The sequence below is a fragment of the Diceros bicornis genome, chromosome 5 (assembly GCF_020826845.1).
Source record: "Diceros bicornis minor isolate mBicDic1 chromosome 5, mDicBic1.mat.cur, whole genome shotgun sequence".
Classification (NCBI taxonomy): Eukaryota; Metazoa; Chordata; class Mammalia; order Perissodactyla; family Rhinocerotidae; genus Diceros; species Diceros bicornis.
In genome coordinates, this window is record NC_080744.1 from 38,547,289 (window position 1) to 38,574,555 (window position 27,267).

The 27,267-nt window shown below is 45.0% G+C and overlaps 2 protein-coding genes across 7 annotated transcripts in view; one reads left to right on the forward strand and one right to left on the reverse strand.

Annotated features, from left to right (window-relative positions):
- Positions 1–9,457, forward strand: part of RAD51 (RAD51 recombinase) — a 26,404-nt gene extending 16,947 nt beyond the window's left edge. For all 3 annotated transcript variants that reach the window (XM_058541253.1, XM_058541251.1, XM_058541252.1), the window contains 5 exons: positions 2,162–2,256; positions 6,310–6,423; positions 6,777–6,906; positions 7,131–7,252; positions 7,712–9,457. In XM_058541253.1, the coding sequence (XP_058397236.1) occupies positions 2,162–2,256; positions 6,310–6,423; positions 6,777–6,906; positions 7,131–7,252; positions 7,712–7,835 (585 nt within the window). In that variant the 3' untranslated portion in view covers positions 7,836–9,457. The remainder of the gene's footprint in view (positions 1–2,161; positions 2,257–6,309; positions 6,424–6,776; positions 6,907–7,130; positions 7,253–7,711) is intronic.
- On the reverse strand, positions 9,453–26,246 carry RMDN3 (regulator of microtubule dynamics 3). 4 transcript variants are annotated; one of them, XM_058541247.1, is made up of 13 exons: positions 26,193–26,246; positions 25,618–25,823; positions 23,671–23,863; positions 23,103–23,246; positions 17,126–17,405; positions 16,220–16,322; positions 13,223–13,283; positions 11,587–11,662; positions 11,346–11,423; positions 11,011–11,109; positions 10,723–10,776; positions 10,498–10,578; positions 9,453–10,224 (listed from the first exon to the last, which is right to left on the reverse strand). In XM_058541247.1, exons 2-13 carry the CDS (start codon positions 25,814–25,816, stop codon positions 10,171–10,173), a joined length of 1,422 nt encoding a protein of 473 aa, XP_058397230.1. In that variant the 5' UTR covers positions 25,817–25,823; positions 26,193–26,246; the 3' UTR covers positions 9,453–10,170. The 4 variants fall into 4 exon arrangements, with proteins under 4 accessions (XP_058397230.1, XP_058397231.1, XP_058397232.1 ...); XM_058541248.1 differs by lacking the exon at positions 26,193–26,246 and adding an exon at positions 26,108–26,137; XM_058541249.1 differs by lacking the exon at positions 25,618–25,823 and having other exon boundaries at positions 26,193–26,213.
- Between the last annotated feature and the right edge of the window lie 1,021 nt (positions 26,247–27,267).

Genomic DNA, 27,267 nt, shown 5'->3' on the forward strand with positions numbered 1-27,267 from the left:
AGCCAGAGGTATAGAGAGGACGTTAGATTACTACTTAAATGTAAACATTGTCTGCTCTCATTTGTTCAGATTTTTTCAACTTAATGAAGTGAAACCCCATTATGTGTTAGATCTTTGTCTAATAGTGAAGTTATGTAAAGTTGAGAGCCATAGTTAAGTTACAAAAATGAACAGCCCGTGCTTGTTCAAAGTACTAGAGTCATTTTAAAATTCTGAGAAGACAATTTAACTTAAGTACTGATTTTAAATGCACATGCCCTTTGACAGCAAATGCGTCTTACAAAACTTCTCACATATGGTCAAGGATAAATGTACAAAGAATTTACAATAGCGTTATAAAATGGTGAAAGTTCAAAACAACCTGCATCACTATAAAATAGGAAGAAGAGTTAAATTATGGTACTAAGCAGTTATTAAAAATAGCTAACTTGGTGGTATCCCAGCCCAGTAACACAAGATGGCTGCGATGGCACTGGGAGGGCAAGGTGGAGGAGACAGAATGGGTTGGAGTGCAGAGTATGTAGTCCATCCACTTGAGACTAGCCCAGCAATACACTGGGACCTTGTCCACTCCTCTGCTAACAGTCTGCCTACCTGTGCCCAGCCACCTTATGGCCTCTTTTCTGCCCAAGGAGGTCTACCAAGCTGGAAAAGAATCCCCTCATGCTAGCACTAAAGATATCAGAAACTGAGAAAAGGGGAGAACCTCATTCATCGTAATTCCTGGGGACTTAGCCCTCTAAGTTTCAAGATTTTCTCCTCCCCAAAAAACTTAAGGCAGCTTCTGCTTTCTCTCCTCTTGGCCAGTAGTTCCAAACCTTTCCTCTATCAAGACTCTCTTTTGTGTATGTATTCCTTGCTCCTTCTGTGGATTCCTATGGTTTGAAAGATTTTATCTGCCAACCTGCCAAATGACAATGTAATCATTTTTTCCTTTCCAAGTTAATAAAGGCTTTTGTAACTGAGTATATGCTAAAATCAGTGCCCTAGAGATGGAGGATCTCATAAGTCTTCAGAGTGCTGTCTGTATGCCAGGCACTGCGCTAAAATAAACACTTTACATGAATTATTTAATCTTCAAAATAATCCCATAAGATGGATTTTATCTACATTTTACAGAAAAGGAAACTGAGAATTAATATTTTCAGGGTCACATAGTAAGTGGCAGAACCACATAGTATATAAAAAGTATTTGTATGAAAATGATCTGGGAGATGGGAGTGATGAAGAAGAGCTTTCAATTTTGACTTGACTTACTCCATATTGTTTGAATTTTTAATACAAGCATATAGTACTTTTGTAATTTTGAAAAAAAAGATTTCTCAGAGATAGGAAAAGAAAGAAAATTTGGTGCTCCAGGCCCTTAATATAAAATGTCCTAAAGGATTTTCTTCAGAATTTAAACATGAATTGTGGCTTCAAACTAGATTTCTAGGGTAGAAACTACCTTTAGCATCATTCTTTTAAAATTTGTAGAACTCAAAGATGTCTGGCATGGGATGGGGAGCCGAAAGCAGAAATTCCCTTGAGTAGCTCATGAGACAGTTTTCATGGCATTCCTCCCTTTCTTTCTTTTTTTTCAACTCTTTCTATTATTATTTTTTTCTTTTTTCTTCTCTTGTTCATTTTTAACATCTGTGTGTACTGTTGGAGCAAACACCTTTTTTCTTCTTTTTTGCTGATACTGTAAACTTCTAGGATGCCCCTGGGGCACTGCCAGTATCCTTTAGTAACCCACAGGCATGAACTATGCTCAATAAAGTGAGGTAAAAGTGTGGTCTGGATATGCTAAAATTAATTGAGTATCACATGAGAATCTAAATAATCTTCCAAATGTTTCTACTCTTGAGAGAATTGATCAGTCTTGTGTTGGTATACAGTCATAGAATTTTATCACCTACTTTGAACTATATTTCCAAGCAGTCCAACTCTGGCAAGACTCTGGCCTCACATACCAGGGAACACAATGAGCTTCATATCCACTGCTAGGTTTATTTCTGTCAGAAGGGAATGCCTCCTCTCTACCTCTGATTGTCACTTTAAAGTGTTTTTTCTGTTTGCCTTATTGAGAGTGGGGGAATTACAGGCCCATCATGGGGAGTTTGGTCAGTTATATCAGAAGTACAGTGTTCATTTCCACTGTTCTTTTTGTTCTCTCTAGCTTCCCATTGATCGAGGTGGAGGTGAAGGAAAGGCCATGTACATTGACACTGAAGGTACCTTTAGGCCAGAACGGCTGCTAGCAGTGGCTGAGAGGTAGGTTACTGGATTAGATGAGAGAAATATGGCTGCACCTGTCACTGTAGTGATTGCCAGGGTTAGTTGGGCTGATGAATGTCTTTTCTCTTACTGCTCCATATCCCGATGTTGTATGTGTGGTTCAAAAGAATGACCTTCCTTAGTAGAAAAGAGCATTCTTCGTTAGTCAAAAATCTATGAATTGCCATCAGACTGGATAAGAAACAAGATCTAACTATATGCTGTCTTCCAGAGAAACACTTTAGATTCAAAGACACAAGTAGGTTGGAAGTAAAAGGATGGGATGGAAGAAGATATTGCATGCAAACAGTAACCACAAAAAAGCTGGAGTGACTATACTAATATAGACTTTAAGACAAAAAAAATTACTAGAGACAGAGGAACATTTTATAATTAAAAGGTTAGTTCATCAGGAAGTTATAACAATTATAAACATATACACACCTAATAACAGAGCCCCAAAATATGTGAAACAACAACTGACTTAATTGAAAGGTGAAATAGCCAATTCAACCATAATAATTGGGGACCAACATCTTACTTTCAATAACAGAACATTTATCAGATGCCCTGATAAAGGGCATTTATGAAAAACCTACAGCTAGCATCATACTTAATGGCGAAAGTCTGAATTGCTTTCTCCTTAAGATTGGAAACAAGGCAAGGATGTCCATTCTCATTACTTACATTCCACATTGGACTGAAGGTCTTAGCCAGTGCAGTCAAGCAAGAAAATGAAATAAAAGGCATCCAGATTGGGGTGGAAGAAGTAAAACTACCTATTCACTGATGACATGATCCTGTATGTAGAAAATCTTAAGGAATCTACACAAAGAAAAAACTACTAGAACTAAATTAATTCAGCAAGTTTGCAGGAAACAATGTCAATATTAAAAAGTCCATTGTATTTCTATATACTAGCAATGAACAAATCAAAAATTAAGAAGACTCAGCAACAAAAAGAATAAAATACTTAGTAATAAATGTAACAGAAGCGCAAGACTTGTACACTGAAAACTACAAAACATTGCTGAGAGAAACTGAAGATCTACATAAATAGAGAAACATTCTACATTTATAGATAGGAAGACGCGATCTTAAAATGGTAGTTCTCTCTCATATTGATCTATAGACTCAACACAATCCCTATTGAAATTCTAGCAAGTTTTTTGTAGAAACTGACAACCTGATTATAAAATTTGTATGGAAATATCAAGGACCCAGAATAGCCAAAACATTCTTGAAAAAAATAATTGGAGGTCTTAGTCTTCCTGATTTTAAAACTTAATATAAAGTAACAGTAATCAAGACAGGTTGGTGTTGGCATAAGAGATAGACATAAATCAACGGAACAGAACTGAGAGTTCAGAAATAAATTCTAGCATTTATAGTCATTTGATTTTTGACAAAGGTACCAAGGCAATTTAGTGGGGAAAATAATAGTGAAATAATAGTCTTTTCAATAAATGGTGCTAATGTAGTTGGATATCCACATGCAAAAAGATAAATTTTAGGCCTTACTTATACCATACTTATATCCATTAACTAAAAATGGATAATAGTCTGGTGATTCCTCAAAAAAATTAAACATAGAATTGTAAAATGATCCAGCAAATCCACTTCTGGGTATAGACTCAAAAGAATTGAAAGCAGGGACTCAAACAGATACTTAATATACCAGTGTTCCTAGCAGCACTAACATAATAGCTAAAAGGTAGAAGCAACCCAGTATCCATCAGCAGATGAACGGATAAACAAAGTGTCGTATATACATACAATGTAATATTATTCAGTCTTAAAAAGGAAGGAAATTCTCACACATGCTATAGCATGGATGAACCTGCAAGTATTATGCTAAGTGAAATAAGCCAGTTGCAAAAGGCCAAATATTGTAGGTCCTCAGAGCAGTCAAATTCATAAAGACAGAAAGTGGAATGAGGGTTGCCGGGGACTGGGGGTGAGGAGAATGGGAGTTACTGTTTAATGGGTACAGAGTTGCAGTTTGAGATGATGAAAAAGTTCTGGAGATTTGATGGTGGTGATGGTTGCACAACAATGGGAATGTATTTATTGCCACTGAACTGTACACTTTGTTTATTTTTTAAAAACTGTTTCCAGTGCTCTTTTATTTATTTATTTATTTTTATTTCTTTTGTAAGGAACATTAGCCCTGAGCCAACATCTGATGCCAATCCTCCTCTTTTTGCTGAGGAAGATTGGCCCTGGGCTAACATCTGTGCCCATCTTCCTCTACTTTATATGGGACGCCGCCACAGCATGGCCTGATAAGCGGTGTGTCACCGCGCGCCCGGGATCTGGGCCTGCGAACCCCGGGCCACCGAAGCAGAGCGCACACGCTTAACCGCTAGGCACCAGGCCGGCCCTGGACTGTACACTTTAAAAAGGTTAAAATGAGGGGCCAGCCCGGTGGCACAAGTGGTTAAGTGCACATGCTCCACTTGGGCGGTCTGGGTTTCACAGGTTCAGATCCTGGGTGCGCACGGATGCACTGATTGTTAAGCCATGCTGTGGCGGCGTCCCATATAAAGTGGAGGAAGATGGGCACAGATGTTAGCTCAGGGCCAATCATCCTCAGCAAAAAAAAAAAGAGAGGAGGACTGGCATCAGATGTTAGCTCAGGGCTGCTCTTCCTCACCCCCCCCCCAAAAAAAAAAAGGTTAAAATGAACATTCTTTTGTTTTTCTATTCTTTTTGGAAGGAAAAAATGAGAAAAAAACTGTTTACTAAAGCTAAGTCTCAGAAAAATAGGTTTGACACTCTGAATGCTTTTGTAATGATCAGAGTCTCCACATAGAATAGACTGCTTTAAAAGATTGATAGAATTGTAAACATGAGAAACTTTTGGTTTTCAAAGAATTACAGCACTTTGATTTTGTTTAAACAGATTCTCTTTTGAACTATTACATAAGGGAGTCAGTATTATACTTTTGGAATATAATGATTTTAGGTGGCATTAATATGAAAATATTATTTGGGTTAAAGTGATGATATATGGTTCTCTTTTTGTTTGGGTTGTGGATAAAAGGTTTTTATTCAGCAACATTTATTCAGAATTTACTAGGTATTAAAAAAATGTGTTAGGTAGACAGGCCTAGTCTTTTCCCTCAAGAAATTTATAGTCTAGTAAAAGAATGGCAGAGTAGCTCCTCACAAGTGCCATAAAAAGGCCTAAATCAAGTTTTCCAGAAGTGCAGAAGAGGGAGAATCACATCTATTTGAGAGGTGCAAGGAAGCTTTTATGAAAGTGCAGGCATTTAGTTGAGTCTTGATAGATGGATAAATCAAACTACCTTTGAAGCAATGGGGCCGGCCCCATTGCAGCACATTTAATGAATGAAAATTGTCTTACTCAAACCACCTTGAACGTTCATTCCTTAGGTAGCAGTTACAAAGGTGAGAAAATATAGATTACTCTAAGAAAATAGGAGATAACTGTATTTGCCTTTTTTAAATGCAAAGGAAAAAGAATCATGAAGTATATAAGGTGAATTAAGGTATCACTTATTTAACCATACTAGATACATGTCACATATTCTACCTCAACTGTAACTAGTTACTAGCAAGAAAAGAGGAGACTAGAAGAAATGAAATAGACTTCTCTTGAACTTCTTACAGTTTTGAGTCCTTGCTTAGAAGGTTTTATTCATATATAACAACAGTTTATATGAATTTGTTTAATTGATCTTTGAGTGATTATTTTTGTTTCAGTCCCAATTCTGTCATGTTGCCCTTGGTTTTTCCAGGAGAACATTGTTTCCTTATATTTGGAAATTTCTTATTCTAGTTCAGGAGTCCTCAAAGAATAGATTTGATTTACCCTGGAGTCCTGCTAGGTAGATCTACTCTAAAGCAGTTGCTGTGTCCTCTCTTTCTGTAGTTTGCTGGGACTTCCTAATAGAGAGGGAATTATATTCTTTAGCCCCAACACCACTGCTTACCTACCATCCAGGTAATTTCGTTGTTAGAGATGAATTTCTCATCTACCTGAGTTCTCTTTGTAGCCTGAAAATGTTCTCTCCTCTCTTCTAGATATGGCCTCTCTGGCAGTGATGTCCTGGATAATGTAGCATATGCTCGAGGGTTCAACACAGACCACCAGACCCAGCTTCTTTATCAAGCATCAGCCATGATGGTAGAGTCCAGGTATGTGCTCAGTAGAAGACACTGAATATGCTCCCCGAGACCTTACCCTGAATCTTGTAGAGGCAGTGTGGCCAAATTGACAGTAGCTTGAATTAGAAATGGAGAGTTTAAGTTTTAGTTTTGACACTCTTGCTTTGTGGTTTAGTTCCAGTCACTGTTAAAATATGAAACCATAATCACCTGGACTTGTTGGAAATTTTACCTTGTTATATGGTGCCTCAGATATGAATGCTGTACAAATATTTTAATAGAACATCTATATATACAACTGTAACTATGAATATGAAATTTTAGGGTAGTGAAGAAGGGAGCAGCATCTGACATAGGCTACAGAGAACCCTTGCTCCCTGTAGGTATGCACTGCTAATTGTAGACAGTGCCACCGCCCTCTACAGAACAGATTATTCGGGTCGAGGTGAGCTTTCAGCCAGGCAGATGCACTTGGCCAGGTTTCTGCGGATGCTACTGCGACTTGCTGATGAGGTAAGTTGTGGGGTGGGGACAGAGAAGGCCTACTTTCAGGGGCCATGAATTCCAGGATCCTTGCTGGGAGGCCAGGACATCAGGGCCTGGTGTCATCAAGATATCAGTTAGATATGAAGACAGACATTAGTCATTCATTGCTTTGTGGGGGATAAGGGTGGCAGCAGTAAGGTCCTTAGAATGTCTGTGGCCACAAAAAATGACATTTATCCTTTCCCCATCAGTTTGGTGTAGCAGTGGTAATCACCAACCAGGTGGTAGCCCAAGTGGATGGAGCAGCCATGTTTGCTGCAGATCCTAAAAAGCCTATTGGAGGAAATATCATTGCTCATGCCTCAACAACCAGGTAAAGTGATGGGATAGATGACTTCATCTTGGAATGTCGTATTAACTGTGAAGTAGACATGAAGGTGTAACATTTCCTTTTAAACCCTATTAAAGTTACTGTTGTGTAATTAGACACAGGAGCCCTTGCTAAATCTAATTGTCATGCTCTGGTTAGTACAGGTGTTGGCTTTTAGTTCATAAAGGAATTAAAAGCCTGAAATGTGGAAGAATGAATATGAAGAATTGATATGCCTCTCCATTATTTAAAAAAAAAAATTATTTCAATATGGAAAATCTACTAAGGTGGGTACAAGGCAGAAATGGATTTCTCCAGGTTGGAAGTGCCCTAAAGAAGAGCTCCAAAGTCCTTCTAGGAAGTATATATGTCTAAAAAAATTTTAAGTCTACCATAAATAGTCAGGAATAAAATTTTTTAATTATAGTAACTTTAGTGCTTTGGTTCGTGTCTTTGGGCCAGACTGTACCTGAGGAAAGGAAGAGGGGAAACGAGAATCTGCAAAATCTACGACTCTCCCTGTCTTCCTGAAGCTGAAGCTATGTTTGCCATCAATGCGGATGGAGTGGGAGATGCCAAAGACTGAATCATTAGGTTTTTTCCTGTGATAAACCTTAAGTGCTGCAGCCTAATGGAGAATACTGCTCCCTGGGGTTCTGCACAGGCCTCTTCCTGTTGTGACTGCCAGAAAAAGGCTTCCGGGAAAACATCTATTGTATCAGCTTTTCTGCTGGTGTAAACAGGAGGCAGGTCAGTAGTCACAAACTGATCTGAAATGTTTATTCCTTCTAGAGTATATTAATCTCTATGTGAATTCTTTGGATTTTGGAGGGGAGGTATGGAATACCTTTGACATAGTCCCTTGGGGTTGACTCAGGACTAACAGCTGTCTACTGCACAATTTTATGCTTCCAAGAAAACTAAAGCTGGGGAGACCTGACTCTTCTCTCACTGTCTGAATAATGTTGAAAAAAAATGCCTGAGCTGTGCAGCAAAGGGAATGGGTCTCCTCAAGGTTCTTTTTCTGTCAGTAAAACTCGGTCAATCAGAAGGAGGTTTTTAAGTTTGTATGCCTGAATTATCTTATGTAAGAATTTATTTTTAGTTAAGGGGTGCTGAGCAGGCCTACTGGGCCGCCAGCCCTTCACCATCTACTTGCTTGTTTTTTTTTTTACTGCTAAGAGCAACTCAAGATAGTTCTGGAATCTTAAGCATTTCAGAGGCTCTTTAATTAAGTAGATTCAGTGTGGGGCTGCTAATAAAGTAATTGGTAATGAATGTGCTGTTTATAGGAGTTATTCTGGTATAAGCTGAATGTTTCAAGATAGGGCCTTCATAATATCTTTTGGTGATGGGTAGAGGTGATCAGTTTCTGTTGCTTTAAAATTGAAAACTTAAAAAGGAAGTCCTACATTCAGATGATTGAGCTTGTCCTTCAACCTAATAGAGAATATTACAAGATGGATATACCATGGCTTTCCTATGGCCTTTGTTTTTATTCTGTAAGTCTCATGTTGTAGAGGTCTGGTACTTGCCTGGATTATTCTACTTCAGGAGTCTGAGATACTCCTCTTCTTCCCCTTCAGACTTCTACTCAGGGTGGGATTTAACCAGCTCTTGCTATTTGAAAGGGCCTCTCAGCTACTACTGGGAGGAGAGGTGGTAAAAATCTCTGCTATTGTCTGTGTTGATCCTACTGTATGTAGGGAGATAACAAGACACAGTCAATTCAAGACAGCTGTGTTTCAAAAGCAGTTCCATTCCCTAACTTTAAAGAATGGAGTACCTTTCAGGTCTTCTGTTTCTACACTGCAAAACAAACCTGGGATGGTATAATAAAGCCACATGACAGATTCCGGAATGGAAGTTTGGTTCTTGTATAAAAGCATCTCAAACCTAGAAAGTTGTCTCAATTTTTCTTGTAGATGGGATTAGGCTTTGTGCTGTTGGTCCTAAGAGTGAACATGACAGGGTCAAGGAACACCTGCTTAGTTGGAATAGGCCTTATTAGGCTAAAAGTGAGTTCTCAGCCTCTGTTTTACATGTAACTAAAATTTTCACTGGAAATAGCAGTAACCAAAGAGCTTATTCTAAACTATTGGGTGCTGTTTTTCTACTTGTTTGCAATAGCCTCTGTAGTAAGAAACAATTATGGAAGTGTCAAGCAAGAATAAGGAACTGATAACAAATAAACATAAGGGAATTCAATCATTTCTAGTCAAATTTGGTTTATTTCAAGTTTGTATCAAAATATATTCTAGGTAACTCCTCAGATCATTGTTTCAGTCTCATAAGCCTTTATGCACTGCTGTCATTCCAAAAGCTGCCAGGACTCTGGAAGTTAAGTGGCCCAGCCCCTTGGCCCAGGAATACAGTTAGAATCCACATGATAGGTGAGAAGAGGGCAATATCAATGGACTGCCCGGGCCCTTCCTTTTACTCTGGTAGGTAGAGTGTGATCATAAGACTATATACTTAGGTGTGGAAAATTAATCAGTGAAAAAGATTAGAGATTACAAGTTCTGTGTTTTGTTCCTATAGCTCTTAAGTTCATCTGCCTCACTGGCAGTTGCAAGGCAGGCTTCAGTGCTCTTACCCACACTCAACTGTAGGGCGAGTGCTATACTAGTCTTGATTTTTCAAGAATTCACCTAAGGGAGAGAACAAGAGAAACCCAGGCCTCAAGTACTTCCCCAATTTCAGATTAGGTAAGGGATTAGAATAAATTAATCAATCAGTGGACAATAGACAAGAAATTGGGGAACGATAGGTACCAGTCAGACTCAGGAGTCAGGACACTCCCTTAACCAGTCTTGCTCTGTTTCCTGATCTAAGCATGGTCTAAGGGAAAAAAGAATTGATTTTTTTTTTCCCCTTTAAGTAGTGGTATCCCTCAAGTCATGGAGGCCATTGAAATGTGATTATTCTCCTAAAATTACTTCCAATTCTTCTAGGTCCTTCTGGAAAGCTGAATCCTAGGGAGACAAGAGAATAAGACTAGGACTCAAAATCTAAGCCAACATTTCCCAAACCACTAGTACCCAAGAAGGGCCCTTTGCTTCCTACTTCCCCAGAACAGCCTGGAGCCTATGAAATCTGTCTCCTCGCCTAGGTGAGATGTAGACGAAAGAGCCTACATGTAAAAGTGTAGACTCGCTCTTCTATGGAAATAAGACCTCAAGGGAAGATATTCTTTCCTGAAAACTCAATGATGGAACCCAGTGTTAGAAAAGCTCTTAAAGTATTACCTCATTAGTGACATCTGGCAGCTCCAGGGCCAGCTTCATCCACTGTCTAGCTTCAGAGTTCTTTCCTAGTTCTCTGTAGCACTGAGAAGAGACAATAGTGAAAACCTGGGAGAAATACCACCAGGAGACTAGAAGGGGATGAGATGAGTATAGTATACTTTCAGAAGTTCCCAGAAATATCATCAACATATTTTCATCTACGTTGGAATATGTAGGTGAGTTTACCTTGGAAATATATACCCTTCCTGCTTTGGAAAATCCTGGCTGTAGTTCTTCAGCCTAGAGAAGGGAGGAAGGCATTTCAGTAAGGAGTTCCCAAATTCAAGTTAGGCTGAAGTTTATTTTAAATAGAGATTTCTAGTCCCCAGCCTGGAGATGGATTCAGTGGGTCTGAGAAGCCATATTTTTTATAAACTCTCCAGGTGGTTCAGATTTTCCCAGAGAATAGGCAAACATAAAATTGCCCCCTAAGATTTTTGGCTGCTGTCTACCCTTCCCTCCTTTCCCTGATACCTTTAGGAAGCTCTGGAGGGCATCCTGCACAGTGGCACTGAGAGGGCTTTCAAACAAGGCTGTAGCAGTTTTTTTTTCTAGCCAGCCCAGGTGAGAGACCTGCCACCAAAAGATCAAGGTGTGAATAAAACGTTTTAAGAAGTATCTTTAGGAACACTGAATATTCCTTACTGAAACAGAGTCAAATAGGGCTGGATCCAATCACCAGTAACACAACTGTTCAGAGGAAATGGCATTTGAGCCAGACCAGGGTGAGGACCCTGTTCTTCCCGGCAAGGAGATCAGTGTCACAGGACACTTAGGGCCCTTACGTCAAGCCCTGGGATTTAGCTCACCTGGTAGCACCACCTGCCAAGGAGAAAGTGAGCCATGGGGTTTTCTGGCTGGAGAGCAATGGCTTTGTCCACATGCTCCTGAGGGGAAAATGTAAATATAAACTAACACCAGACATCAGAGTTGCAAAGGGAAGAAGGGCAAGTCTTAGAGGCTGTAGGAACACCCTTCACAAGGATCTAGGATGGAGCAGGGAATCTGGACTAGACCAGCACAAGGGAAAGAGGAGAAGCCTTTCCTCACCTTGAAGCTAAAGCCACTCTGGATGCGCCTCTGGATGCCCTCATGCTCAGCCAGCTGACCACAAAGCACCGCATACCTACGGGGGAAAGCAGCAGCAAGCTCAGGGACACGGACTGGGTACCATCACTGCAAGGAATGCACCTATGGCCTAACTGCACTGCCCCTTCAACTAGAGCTGAAAATATCATTTCCATCTGTATTTAATTCCTCTTTTCACAGATCTGTGGTCCCAATTCATATTCTTTAGCAAACACAGTGGTAGGTTCACAATTCCCCAAAGTATACTCGGTACAAAAAAGCTGGGTCCTCTACAGTAAATCTCTCTTAATATTTAGGCAAGGACTCAGTCCAGATCTCCAAATTTCACCTCATAATGAATACAGTCATGGGTATCATAAAAACTTAAAAAGCAGATCTCTAATAATCAGCATCAGACCCTGAGTACCTTGCTTTTTGTCTCCTGAGGAGACACTGAAAGAAAGTTTCCTTAGCGTTGGAAATATACATCAGTGGGAAGCCATATTCCAGGAGAGTCAGATTAAGATGGGATACTCCAGGAATTTCTAATGCTAACTTGGGAACCAACAGAAGCAGAGGAAGAAAGGCCTCCAATTTCAGCCCTCTGCTTCACATCCTCTCTCCCAGGGGAACAAAGCCAGCCAGCTTCCCATCTTCTGTCTTCACAAACAAAGGTCTCATACCCTATCTCCCCAGCATTGTTTCTAGAAGTGCAGTTGACATTAAATGAGTGTCTAAAGGCCCAATTTCCTTTTCTAGTATTCACTAAATATCTGGGGGTATTTGTATCAGATACTTCATTTCCATGTTTAGTCCAAACAGCTGTTTCCCAAGAATAGCTAAGAAAGCGAGGCCAGGTTCCATCCTTGGGAGCCCTGGAGCCCCAAGGAAGCCCACAGCAAAGCAGCATCTGTAACACCCAAGAAACAGTGACCTGGCCTCTAAGAAGAACCCTTGCAGAGGCAAAGTTTCAGCAACAGATGGAGAAATAACCACTCCCAGTGGCTGAGGGCAGAGATATGGAAAGCAAGGGAGGGAGGTGGGAAAGGAACATTTTCACTAAAATTCTGAAGTGCTGGAACCAGGCCCCAGGATATAAGTTGGCATTGACCCATGCAAGTTGCCAGAACTTTACCTCACGTGAGACCACAAACAGGGCTGATTTTTTTAAGCTAATAAATGGACTACTGAATTTCCTAAGGGTGAGCTCACATTCACTTTTCCTCATGCAAGCCAAGCAAAGAAGCCCAAGTCCACCACCAGCCAGGGATCACAGTTAGGGGAAAGGAGAGCTTGTGCGGGAGAGGGGAGCTGCAAATTGTCCCAGCCTCCCTGAGGAGCCAAGAACCCACAACTTTTATAGCTGGGAGAACTCTTACAAAGATACTCCTTTTTCCAAGCCCCAACAGAAAAAACTTTGCCTCATCCCCAGGCACTTCCCAAAGAAAACGTCTCGGTCCCTGGCTAGGGGTAGGGTGGGGCATATGGAAATAAAGGCCAGAGCTCCCTCTCCTGGTTCCTCTGGCAAATGCCTTTGTGGCCAGGACAGAGAAAAGAAAGGCTCTCCTCCACTCTAACCCATGCTGCCTCTTCCCGGGGCCCTGCAGGGTATTATTACCACAGGTGACAGTCAGCATTCTCATCTCCCTTCTCCAGAGCGGCCTCCGCTTCTTCTTTTCCTATAGGACAAAGGTGATCTGGAGTTGACAAGGGCTCCCGTGCACACTTCCACAGGAGGGGCTGCGGGAAGAATGACTGCTCTAGCTCTCGCCAACCCCTACCCAGCCTGTTTGGAAAGAGTTGTGAACTTGAGCAGAATGAAAAGCTGCAAATAGTTTCTCAGGGATGACTTCTGCTTCACCTTGCTCTCCCTGTCTCTGTCAGCTGCCCCAGCTACCCTGTTTTTACAACACCCACCCACCTGATGTGCTTGAAGCATTTCAAATATGAAAGGACCCAATGGCAATCAGAAACTGTCCCCAACAGACCTTATCCTGGAGGGTTTTTGATTTGGGGTCTGGACAGGCTTCAGGGTGTCCGTGAATGCCTCTGAAGTTGTATAAAATTTTAGGTACATGTGCATTTTATTGATGAGAAGGTCCATAGCTTTGATCAAATTCTCAAAAGGATCCATGATCCAAGAACATTAGTCACAGCTCTAGGCCACAACTCCTCACCAGAGCCAAATGGACTGAGGTCTGACCAGATATGACTTTCACCTAGTCTTACCCAAGTTTTCTAGGCACCAAGACTAACAAAGAAATGAAGGCTGAGGCCGGCCCGTGGTGTAGCAGTTAAGTGTGCGCGCTCTACTGCTGGTGGCCCAGGTTCAGATCCCGGGCGCGCACCTACACACTGCTTGTCAGGCCATGCTGTGGTGGCGTCCCACATAAAGTGGAGGAAGATGGGCACGGATGTTAGCTCAGGGGCAGTCTTCCTCAGGAAAAAGAGGAGGATTGGCATGGATGTTAGCTCAGGGCTGATTTCCCTCACCAAAAAAAAAAAAAGAAATGAAGGCCGAAACACATGAAAGCTCTTGACAAGGGTCCCTTAGAGTGGTCAAGGAGCCTGGAGCCCTCCAGATGAGGACCATCATGCCTACACACTGGAGAAAAGAGCACACTGCAAAATGGAACTTTTCCTTTGATTAAAATGGAGAGGGCTTAGAAGGGAACATGGAGAAAATGGAACAAAAGTAAAGTGTTGAAGTGGCAGCCTGGCTAATCTGAAATGTTCCCTCATGCTTAAGTGATACTGATTATGTTATAATGTGTATGCAACAAATACATTTTTAAAACAGCAGATGAGAACCCGACATCGCCCTTTCCAAACAAAAGGACCATATGGCCACACTAAAGAGGGACATTGTCTCTTAGGGGACTTCTCTCTGGCCCCCTTCAAAGCACTATCACTGGGAAAATAATAGTGAAGAATGAGACAACTAGTTCCTGCCAAGCCAAACAGGGGTGAACAGATATTGGCTGAGATCCCACAGAATGGCTGCCTCCTGGTGGTCCAGCTTCTAGAGATAGAACAAAATGAAAAACTTTAGACCCAACAAGGATGGTCCTAAAAAGCTAGAATCCCAGAGCAGCGCCTTCACAGATGCTCCATAGTCATCTGACCTCCAAAGGAACAGACTTGTCCAAGGATGTTAAGCTGGGGAGGCCAGACAAGACCAGTACTGGCTGTGGCCACTCCTCTAACCACCAACCCACTTCCACCTTTGGGGTTCATGCTGGGTACTAATACTAATAAGAGATGATCAATGACCAAAGGAAAGAAAAGGTTCTTGTTGATACTAAGAGTCCAAAACAGCCCAAAAGCTGATCAGAATCCTCATCTGAAATTTAGGAGGGAAAAGAAACTGTTTTGAAAAGAAACAAACAGTAATTAAGCGAGCACCTTTTGTTAAAACTTCCAGAGATTTTTCTGAAAATCTGTAGCAAACATAAGACTCAATCGGCCTATTCCTTCTATATCAACAGAATTCTACAAACGTTTAGAAGAATGACCTTGATTCAATAATGTTTGCAAGGCTGTACTTACAAAAGTGGGAAAGCAGACGAATCTAATTTAGATAGTTCAGTTAACTTTGGATAACTAACTGACCCACACGGCCTGGAAGCCCATTGATGGTGCCTGACCCAGAGGGTATGTGGCCAGGCAGGACACATTATCTTCCCCATGAAACCAGTCTCTTTTTTACAGAAGTCCTAGGATTCTCAGTGACCTCATGACAGACAGGAATGAGCCCTGAGCCTGGCACCAGTCAGATGCACCCTGCCCACCAGGCAACCCACTTTGGCAACAGAGTTGCTAAATAGATCCCAGGGACTACTAAATTAGCAGTATTCTCCCAAACTGCTCCTTACAGGCGCTCACCAAACATACTCCACTCATTCTATTCTTAGAACACCTGCCCCACAGGCTCTATAACAGAAACAGATTCCTTAGCAGCAGCAGCAAAAAAAAACCTTCAGATCAAGAAAGCAGGCTTTGGGCCGGCCGGGTTAAGTGCACGTGCTCTGCTTCAGCGGCCTGGGGTTCACAGGTTCGGATCTTGGTTGCACACCGACGCACCGCTTGTCAAGCTATGCTGTGGCAGCGTCCCATATAAAGTAGAGGAAGATGGGCACAGGTGTTAGCCCAGGGCCAATCCTCCTCAGCAAAAATAAAAACAAAAACAAAAAGGAGGATTGGCATCAGATGTTAGCTCAGGGCTGATCTTCCTCACACACACACACAAAAAAGGAAGCAGTCTTTGCCCTCTTTGTGGTTGGAGAGTGAGAACAAAGAATTATGCTAACATGATAAAAAAGAAAGCAGGCTTTGCCCTCTTTGTGGTTGGGGGAGGGGTGAGAACAAAGAACTATGCTAATATACAACTAGTAAAAACGTGTGCACTTGTGTTACTCAGTCATCATGATGTGCAGAGACTGTGCTCTGTCTTGAGGAGGAAGCAGGGCTCCCTGGAAGCCAGAGTTTGTCCCTAGTAACTGAGCCACAACTGCCCTGAGCCTGCATCTTGGTGGTTCTGCTGGGCCCCAAGCAGATGAGCCAGCTCCACCCGCAGAGTCAGTCACCTTCCCACCAGGAACCTGTCAGCACTTACCATTTAGGGCATATGACTTCTTCTCGCTCACCTCCTCAGTGAGCTCGCACATGTCACTGTAGGCCCGGGCCAGGCGCCAGAGAAAGTCCTGCCGGCTTCCATACTGCCAACCAAACAGAGAAGGATGAGGTCCCTCTTCCCTCCGCCACAGAGAATTGGAGCTGTGGCCTTCACCCTCCATCTACCTTTGAGTTTCCAAGCTAGTGTGTTATATAAACACTGACTGACACTGGGCCACCCCCACACAACCTGCCACCTGCAGTTAACTGATGACACTATCTCTAGCCAAGATTCCAGAGTGAGAGCAAGCTGGCCTAATACTGTAAGGAGGAAAGGTCAACTCCAAGATGTAATGAGGCACAGCAAAAGAGAAGTCTTTTTCATCATGTCACAATGAAAAAAATGAGAAAATGCCCAAGAAAAGGGCAAATTCTAACTTTGGGGGCATTTATACGTGAGTGAGCATAAATTCTGGCAGTGAACATGAGGAGAAGGGAATTGCAGACTAGTGACCTACACACTTGTCACTTGTGATGGAAACTTCAACTGGGGTAGGCAGCCTGGGCTCTGCCTCAAGGGAAATAAAAGAGAAAAAAAAACATTCCAGTTCTTTCCACATGTTCCCCTAAGGTGAGAGGTGGAGCTCTTCTGCAGTAGCTGTACGGGAGGCAGAGGACTGCCCTGGCGAGTTAGGGGGAAGAAAGCTCTAGGGCAGGCAGTACACCAGCCCTCACGCCCCTAGGGGGATGCTTGGCCTCCATGGACTAGGATGTGCAACCCTGATGCAGAACTAGCCATCTCTCTCTCATTTCCCTCCCCATGTCACCTCACAGGGTCAGAAACCACAGTGGCCTGCCTTCATTCACTGGGGGTCAGCAGGGTGGGGAAGGGGGAGGGGAGCCTCACCGCCAGCTTGTTGTTGAGCAGCAGCTGGAAGCCCTCCCGCCTGCCCTGCTCACCGCCCTGGTGCAGCTCATCCGCCTGCTGCAGGACGGGCAGAACATCCTCCAGGCCAGGGGAGCCTCCAGCCTCCAGGGCTCCCGTGTCTGGACCCAAAGCCACCTCCAGGTCCAGAGAATCCTTTCTTCCCATCTTCACGGTCTCACAGCTTACTTCATCTTCCCCGTCATCACTGTCCCTGTCAGAGTCCCGCTCGTAGTCAGACTCAGCGTTGGCTGTTGTGTAACTGTGGCAGAGAAATGTAAGTGACAGGGTGAAGCGAGGGGATTATTCAGCCGCAGAGCCCCTAGGGTCTATCCTCAACCCCCAAAGAGGGACTTTCCATGGCAGTGTTGTCCAGAGCACTAAGTAAGAACCATTCCCACCATTTAGGGGCAGAAATTAGTCCTCAAAGCTTCCTCTGGGAACTATGGACTGGGAAAAAGATCCAGGAGGGGAAGAGTAAGCAACTGGGGGCCCTGTGACGGAGGTTAATATGAGAACCCCCTGCTTAGTTACCACCAAGTCTGCCAAAAAAATAGAGAAAAAGAGAAAGCCTAGAAAGGTATGTACCAAAATGTTGCCAGTAGATCTTTCAGGGTAGAGGAATTAAAGGACATTTTCTCCATCTTTTAATATGTGATTGCTTTAATAAGCATATATTCTTCTTATAAAAAAGAAAAAAATGTTTAAGATAAAAACCTTAAGATATAGGTGGAGCTGATCTCCTGAGCTACATGCCTCACCAGGCTAAGGGTTTATCAATCATTTTTGCTTTATCAGCCAAAGGCACCTGCCAGAACCAACAGGAGTGGGTGCCAGCCTCTGAGGCCACGGGCAGCCACAAATATTCACATTGTCTTTCTCAATTCAACATGTACCTCGGTCCCAAGTCAGCAACCAAACCTAAACCACAGAAGGAGTAGCCCTTGGAAACCTGAGGAACTTGCTGGGGGTGGGGAGGGGCCACTTTGCAGCTGGAAGCAGGAGAGGAGGAGGGTCCTTGGGAGGGTATCTGTGGGGCTGCCATAAGCCAGGATCTCCTAGGGAGCCCCAAACCTGATACACCCATTGAAGAGGAAGCCAAGTTTCTCTCAGATCTTGGCCTCCACCAGCAGCTGATTGGGGGAGAAGGTAAGACTTCCAGAGGCCACAACCAGACATCAGAGAGCCCTCCAGACTGAAGGAAAAGCAGGCTCTGTCAGAGCCAGAAGGTTCTGAAGCACAGGGAAGATCTTAGGGATAAGCCTTCCTCCATCCTGGAATGAAAGAGGTAGGATTCCTGTGGCTGGAGCAAAACAGAACTGAAGGAGAGATGAGGGAGACACTACGAACACAGGCAATACAAGACAGCCTCAAGTCAGAGGCTGAGTGTTGTAGGCCGAAGTGCTGTCGTCCTCATCCAGAAAGGCAGAGACAACAAGGAGGCAGGCTCCAGAAGGTAGGAAGCGAGCAGCCAGACCTGGTGCCCAATCCATGCTGACTGCCTCTGTATAGAGGAGCTTCCAGACTCATCTAACAGATGGGCCCCAGGAGCGTTTACTATAGGAACTTGTAAGGTATTTATAACCTTCCTAACCTTAGCTTGCTTTTTAAGAGGTTATCCAAGTATCTTTCCTCTCTAACAATTTGCAGTAAAAACTTGAGAAATTAAAGGGACAAAGAAAAGTGGCATCAGATTTCACAACCAACCTCCATGGTGATGAGCAAGACCACATGGGGGCAGCCTGGAGAAACTGCCAACCAATTCCTAAGACTTAGTCAATAACCTCTAAATGAGAAAGGCAAATCCGAGTCTACCAGTGCCCCTGCTCAGCCCAGCCAGGCCCAAAGGCAAAATGGGTAAATGGGTTATCTGGGCAGGAGAGCTTGAGTCTCATCACCTCCTGTTGCTAGAAAGAAGAGGAGACCCACTCCCTGCTTGGCTAAAGGCTGCCTTGGTCAATCAGGAGTTTAGATCAGGAGTCTCTGAGGGAGGGACCCCTGCTCTTCTCCCTGCTAGAGCACAGCTAAAGCACAGGCATCAGCACAGTCTCTCCACGGAGCTGAGCCAGGAGGCAAGTCCTGCACGGCTATGATCCCTCTGGGGCCTAAAGGCCAAGGAGCTGACATGGACAAGGGAAAGGAGGGTCAGGAGAGGTCACACTGCCACCAAGAGTGAAAGCTGGTCGAGCCTGTGAGGCAGGGAGGCTCCAGTGAGGCCGGCACTGTGAGGAGGCCTTTTACTGCACCTCAGCCCCACTTGAAGGTGCCGTGCCTCTAACCTGCAGCCCTGTTGCCTGGCATGCAGTGGGCAGGCAAACGCTTGTTGAGTGAGCACCAACATCAGCCGCAGGGACTTCCAGGGCTTCAGAAGAGATTTATCACGTGCCAGAGGATGTGGGATGCTGTCTCTACATTCACACCATTCTTCTGCATTGCTTGGACCACCAACCCAGTCCTTGGAGAAATCCACCAGAGACAGAAGGGTGGCCCTTTTGTTTAACATGCCCTGCAGCTTTTGAGATCAGCCAGGGACTGGCAGGGACCTCTGAAAAGGCCCTTTGGATCTGTGCACTCAGGCAGAACACACTGTTCCCACAAAGGGTCGAGGACCCAAGGCTCCCTCAGAGCAAGGCGGCCAGAGCTGCCCTACTCTGCTCCTTGAGGAGAGCCCACAAGTCCGTGATCAAGGACTCAGTTACACACATACCCCCACCTTCTGGCAATTAAGTTTCTTTCAGCTCCTAAGCCCCACTACAGGGGCTGAGCTGAAGCATTCAGAGACAACCAGGCATGGGCCCTGACCCTGAGAAGACTCTCAGTGGTGGAGAAGATAAGACCAACCTAAATGAGGGGATAAATGCCCCAGAAGGAGTGGCAATGAGGTTGCAGGCAATCTCTCTCTGCTGGGATGCCTGGGAAGGCTAGTAGGAGGAGCTGGTGTTTTAGGGCAAGCTGGGTTTTGACAGGGAGGAAATTAAAGCTGTGTTTGGTACAATGCCTAGAACAAGCTCATGGATCCACATAGTGATTCTGCCTCTGCCACATTCAGTCAATCCCCTGGGAGCTCAAAGTTGCTATTTTATTTTATTTGGAAGAAAGAGGGAGTGTGGCTTTCAGTGGAGTAGAGTACCCCATCAAATCTTATGCTTTCATCTCTCAAAGCAGCGCTCCTTCCCCAGGCCCACATGTTCAAAGCCATTCCAGAGTTCGTGGTCTCCTCCCAGAATTCTTCTTTGACCTATATGGCACTGACCATGGGAAAAAGAATTATTCACCATGGCCAGTGCCCCAGATAGCAGCCAGCTAAACCAGAGTCTTGCACCACATACCACGTTTGGCTTCCACATGCCACAGGATCCGTCATGGGGCTGGGCCTGCTGGAGCTATAATTAAGAAAGCCACCATCCTCTCACCCCTTTACAGGTGGCTGGCAGCCCTTTATGGTCTTGGGAGCCCCAGTGAACCCCAAAAGCAGTGAAGCACCCATAGCTTCCCTGGTTAACTGCTCTGGCTCTCACTGCCCCCAGAAGTTTGTACACTTTTTTTTGTGTGTGAGAGGAAGATTAGCCCTGAGCTAACATCTGTTGCCAATCTTCTTTTTTTTTGCTGAGGAAGGTTGGCCCTGGGCTAACATTTGTGGCCATCTTCTTCTCCTTTATATGTGGGACGCCTGCCACAGCATGGCTTGATGAGCAGCGCGTAGGTCTGCACCCAGGATCTGAACCTGCAAACCCCAGGCTGCCAAAGTGGAGTGTGCGAACTTAACCACTACACCACTGGGCTGGCCCCTGTACACTTCTTAACATCATCAAGGGCCTTCAGTTCTACATCCTGATCTTGGGCAGAGCTGTGACCTCTTCTTCTGTCCTACCCTCTTACAATGTTTAAGTGTCAATTCCCCACCCAAGTGACCTGCTTCCTTGGGTTGCATAGAGACGCTCCTTAAGTCTCAGTGCCTACTATCAACTACTGTCCTTGCTTTTCAATCCAGATGTGTCAAATATTAATTTCATTTTTGTCCATCCTAACACAGCCCTCTGGAAGCATCTCTCAGCCCAGAGGTATTAGGTAAATTGATAGCTAGCCCTTGAGAATACAGATAATAGGGATCAGAAAACCCAGGGAACAGTAGTCACAAATGGAGGACTACAGCTCTTTACCTAGACTTCACTTGTTCAAGAGGCACCTGCGTAATAATCGAATCCAGCACAGATGCCCAATGGCAGTGACACGGAAAAAGAGTAATACTATTCTTAATTTTCTTAGAAAACCAATTGAGGAGAGGCAGGAGGATATAATGGCCAAACCAAGAAAACAAGGCTGAAATTCCTTGAGTGAGATGTACTGGACAAACTGTACTGCTGTGGGCAGGTCTTCCCCGGGCAGGGAGCTGTGGCAGCTCTTAGTCAATGGAAAGAACTCCCAAGGGCTACATGCGACACGTCTTCCTGTGACAGCTCTTCTATGCCCTGACAACCAAGCCATGCCTCAGATCGCAGACCCTCACACCCCTGCAGATGAGCCCAGCTGTTGGGAGAATGGGACTCGGAGTCAGACGGGCTCAGCCTGCACTTCTAATTCTACAGCCCTGGGCGGGGCCTCAAACCGTGAGAAGCTCAAGGCTCCATCTGAGCAACAGGGAGAACACCACCTACGTCACAGGATCCTTGTGAGGATTAAGTGAGGAAATACCTCTCAAATGCTTAGCACAGAGTCTGTCGCAGAGACAGAATAAACGGTAGTTAAGATTATAAGGTGTTTCAGCTAAAGAGGGACAATGCTGCAAAGATCATCCTGAATGGCCGGTTTTAACCTCTAGTTTCCATGTGCATGTTTATAGTCAAATCAGGCATCCTGACCTGACAGAAGGCTTGGCTGTTCTCTGCAAGTCTCTTCCTTGAGGAGGAGGAAAGGTCAGTAGACACCAAGGAGGGATCAGCCTCTAGACCTCATGCAGGCCAGCTGGATGACTGACCCAGCAGCAGACAAGGGCAGATGCTGCCACTGACAGCATCAGGCACCATGACAAAGATGTTCATTCAGACTCCAGCCTTGGGACCAAAGTTTCAAAATGGTGCTAGTGGTTTAAAATGGAAAAGCCCTTAACCTAACCAAGTTTGGAGGCTGTCCACCAGACTCCTGCCTGCTGCTCTGTCTCACAGTAAGGCTTATAGTCAGACCTGCTGGGCCACCAATTACTCGGGACAACCATCCCCCTCCCTTGTAAAGATGGCAAGGGAGCATGAGCAAGCCTGCCTCACCCTCGCCATGGGAAGGGAGCTTCCAGGGGGAGGGGAGCATAGTTAGTGCTTGGAAAGCTCTATAAACCGGGCTCAGCCACATCCTGAAGGAGATAAAGTCATACAACAAGGCTTACAAAGTCCTTGTGATAACACAGGAAAATGCCCAACTGATGCTACAGGAAAACAAAAATAAAAAATATAACAACTATATAAAAACAAACCTACTCGGGCCGGCCCGGTGGCGCAAGCGGTTAAGTGCGCACGCTCCGCTGCAGCGGCCTGGGGTTCGCCGGTTCGGATCCCGGGCACGCACCGACGCACCGCTTGTTAAGCTATGCTGTGGCGGCATCCCATATAAAAAGTAGAGGAAGATGGGCACGGATGTTAGCCCAGGGCCAGTCTTCCTCAGCAAAAAAGAAGAGGATTGGCATCAGATGTTAGCTCAAGGCTGGTCTTCCTCACAAAAAAAAACACAAAAACTACTCAGGAAAACAAAAGATGTGAACAATAACCACTGTTAACATTTCCATTTGTCTGGATGACATAGGTGGATGGTTTTTCTCATTTCAACCACGTTGTATTTTATTTATTTATACCCTTACCTTGTTCCAAAAATTATTTTTGGCAGCTTGGTATGAATTTTCCATTGATAAACATTACTTTTACAAAACGTAACCAGGCTGAAGCCACAGCCGCTTCCAGGAGAGACAACTCACCCCCCTTCACTCTCAGCATCTGTGAATGTGACTCCCGAGGTGGCCGTGAAGTAGACGGAACTGGAGCCAGTAGAGTCACTCCTCTCCCGGGCAAATGGGAACCTTCGCCGCCGAGCCACTCTCTGGGTCTCTTCCATGTGAGATCTGAAAAGCAGGCCCCTTTCTAGAGGGTGCCATTAGGCCCCATCTAGCCTGTCTTTCCCCTCACCATGAGGGAGCCTTTTACTACTGCTCCTCATTAAAGGGCCAAGAGCAGAGAAAATCCTGGGTCTCTACCCTCAGGGGAGCGAGAAGGGCAGCTCCCTGGACTCAGCCTGCATGGACAGGCCAGGTTAGTCAGAACAAAGCCTTTCAGCTGCTACACCAGACCCAAAAGCCACAAGGAACTTGTGCAAGGTAAGGTACCAAGTGTACGGCTTCCCTGCCAATTAGGAGAGAAGCTGTAAAATTGGCTTCTTCCTTAGAAACAGACAGCAAAGGCCACAACACACATCAGCTGAAAAAGCTGTAGAGGCAGGGAAAAGTTGAGGGGCAGGGGACACAGCAGGAGACAGGCTGCGTTACTCACCGGACCTCCCCAACAATCTGCCCAGCAAGCCCCTGCAGGCTGCTCCTCAGCTCCTCCACTTCCCGCCGCAGCGCCACCAGACTGGTCAGCACAAAGTCCAGGCGATCCAGCACCTCCTCCTGCCCTTCTCGTGGAAGGCTGGGCAGCACCGCAGCATCTCCAGCCTCACCTGGGACTGCCCGCAGCAGCCTCACTGAAGGAAGGACAGGAGACAGTGATGCCCATGGGATATAGCAAGGAAAAGATCTCACTATAGAATTCAAGAACACTTGCTTCTCATTTGAGTTTAACTTACAAAGACCCTTGAGGCTCAGATAGCATATGTTCACAGCTAAGTCCTGATAACAAGTCTCAAGTAACTATCCAGAAAAAAATCAGGGTCCTAATCTCTCAATAAGAGCCCTCTGTTCCGAAAACCTTCCACGCCAGGGCCTTCAGCAGTACTGCACACCACAGCAGATAGTGTAAAATGCTTGCAAGAGTACGGTATCTAGAAGGCAGGACAGCTTCCCCGCTAGAGTAAAAGGAACACCTTTACCTGACTATGTAGTGCCCCAAGTACCAGGCAGTCAATACCAACCACAGAGCAAAACTAAAACTGACCTCTCTCACATTCTGATCATTCGCTTCACAAAGAATAGCACAGAAAACTCTGCGCTCCTCTCAAAAACTCCACTGGGTATCATCAAAGGGGCAAAAAGAAAAGGTACACTGGAAAAAGCCCATCCAAACCTCATCAGATAAACACCATTACCAAGCCCTGAACGGAGCTCTAGGTAAATTCCAACAGTAAATGCTGGTGAACTCAGGCAACTGGACTGGAAGATGTAAAAACAAGACAGAAACCAGGAAGACAGGACCCACAGTCCAGGCAAGCATAAATCAGTTAAAGGAGATCTAGTGACAATCTGAGCCAGATTATAGTACACACCCAACAATGTTCCAAGAATGCAGAGCAAGAAAGATCCTTGGGAATGTGCCCAATTTCTCCCCATCTCAGCAGAAGAAAGACAACTGCTAAGAAATTACAAACAAACAAAACACAAGGAAAAGACAGACAAGCACACTTACAATCCAAGGTTACCACCGGGTTATAAAATGCTGACAGCAGTTGGCACTTGAAGGTGATAACTCTTTGAAGACCTTTTTAACTTTTCCAAACGATCTGGCATTTGGTAATCAGAGAAAACACTTATTCCCAATTAACATGGGGTGAGATGATCGGAATGCGCCTCCATTACACAAACATGAGGGGAGTGGTTTGAACCAGCCCTAGATGCTTTGCTCAAATGAGTTATTAACATGGAAGTTTTGCAAAACTGAAAGCACTACCCATCTCAGCTGTGGCTGACTTCCAGCCCTTTCAGTGTCAACTGCAGTAGGGGCACGCCCAGCTCCATGCTGTGGAAAGTCCACAGGACCAGGCGACCATGCCCAATCCTGCCACTTACTTGCTCGGTGACAACCTCGGGCAAGTTACACAATCTTTTTGAATCTGGATTTCTTCATTAGAAGGATAAAAACACCTTGGATTAGATAGTCTCTAAGGCCCTTTCAAATTCTAATAGTACATAATGTGATACATAAACCTCAAGACTTTTAATGCCTGTAAAATTAGTTTTCCCTTTTGCCTTCTTTTGGTCCCTTGGTCTACTTATTAAACACCTCATCCAACACTAAGTGCCTTTAATAACGTACATATGATTAGTGTGGCCAGAACTAAAAGTGAAAGCTGAACAGGCTTTCAGAATATATTTTCCTGAGATTATAGGGGAAAGAGTACAGAAGAGGAAGACTGCTTTCCTTTTCAATAAGCTTTCCAAAAAGGTGAAACTCTCAGGCACCGCCATTCCTCTGTTGTCCTGTCCCACAGGCTCTGCTAAAGGCAGCCCGGACCCCAGGCCCATCAGTCAGCCGTGACTGCGGCCTCAGGGGACCGTCTCCTACCCTGGCGTCCGGGTTCAGAAGTCTGCGTGTGGTCCAGGGAGTTGGGCAGGCTCTGGGTCTGAGTCTGGGTCTGGCCATGGCGCTGGTTCCGTTTCCACCCCCGGCTGTAAAGGGCACAGAGGAATCCAAGGCCCGCGGCGGTGCCCAGCAACAGTCCCAGCCCGGCGCGGGCGCCGCCCAAGGCCCCCAGACTAGACATGCTGCACCTGCAGCCCGCGTGAGCCACCGGGAGCAGGCGGACGGGGGTGGGGGCAGGGGGAGAGAGATTCGTGAGTGTGGTACCCCCATCCCCAAGGCCGACCCCCGGGACATATCTCCTTGCCCAGACCCTGAGCTCCCAACTACCCGCACCCCAATCCGGACCCTAAGGTTTCCGCCAGCCCTCCGGGCCTGACTACAGCGCCTCTCACCCAGCCTCCCCTCCAACACGCCCCCTAAGCCTGATTCCCTCCGACCCCCTCCCCCCAGCCACAAGACACCGCAGACAAACCCGCCGCCCTGGCTGCAAAGTCCTGGCCTCCCTCCCGCCCTTTGAGGGCGCCCTGGCCTGGCAGCAGATCAACTCGGACCCTTACCCGACTGCTCACCACCCAGGCAGCGGCCGCCGCCTCACGCTGTCAATGACAGCGACGTCATTAAGCGGCGCCATCAACGCGGCGCGCCGTTAGGAAGACGTGGTGAGATGACCACAGGAGGCTCCGCCTCCGGCCCATGTGTTTTCCAGGGGCGGAGCCAGCAGAGAGCGGGAAAAGGGCACAGAGAAGAGGGGAGAAGGGAGGAGACAAGGAGAAAAGCTGGGAGATTTCTAGGGCCGGATGCTCCAGCAGTAACCCCCAGGGTCTGAGCCAGCTGAGGTCTCGTTTCCCCTCCAATCACACCAATTGATTACCTGGTGTTTCCGGAATATGCTCAACAAATTCACGCCTTCTACTTTCACGTCTACTGTTGCTTCTGCCTAGAATGACCCATTCTCTACGTGGAAAATACCGCCCCCTCCCTACCTTTCCATAGCACTCTGCCATAACTCAGACTTTATTTGATTTGGGCTTTATTAGTTTATGCATTTCTACTCAAACCCTTTACTAAGCATTGGACAATAGCGCCTTTGGCAGTTCAAATTAGAACAGATAAATTGTTGGTTATCCACAGGAGGTCCCTGAGTTCCCAGGGCCAGCTTCTGCCAGCTGACACTTAAAAACTCATAGATGCATACCCCAGCACTAAAAAAAAATTTTAAACCTTACATTGTCATTATTACATTAACCAGGGATACGATTATAAACTATTTTTCCATTTCCAGAATGTAAATGAAATTCATTCCTCTACTGATAACATTTTCTTACATTTGAGTGAGGCTGAAATTTAAGTTGACCTCTGATTGCTTAAATTGGTTCAGCTACCACTTGCTCTTTTTTTTTTTTTTTAATCTGTGTGCATCAGTTTTTCTGTGCCCACCAGTGGCCCACAGATTCTTTTATAATTCCATTTTATTCTTATGATCTTACACAACTTCTTGTAATTTTTTTTTTTTGCAAGGAAAGATTTACCCTAACATCTGTTGCCAATCTTCCTCTTTTTCTTTTCCCTTCCCAAAGCCCCAGTGCATGGTTGTAATCCTAGCTGTACGTCCTTCTAGCTCTTATATGTGAG

Excerpts from the sequence above, each read along its gene's own strand:
- RMDN3 (XM_058541247.1), bottom strand. The coding sequence starts at position 25,816 with ATGTCTAGTCTGGGGGCCTTGGGCGGCGCCCGCGCCGGGCTGGGACTG. Across the intron at positions 17,406-23,102 it reads GATGCTGAGAGTGAAGGGGG|TTACACAACAGCCAACGCTG; the intron begins GTGAGTTGTCTC and ends TCTCTGCCACAG. Across the intron at positions 10,579-10,722 it reads GAAGGGTATATATTTCCAAG|TGCTACAGAGAACTAGGAAA; the intron begins GTAAACTCACCT and ends GTCTCTTCTCAG.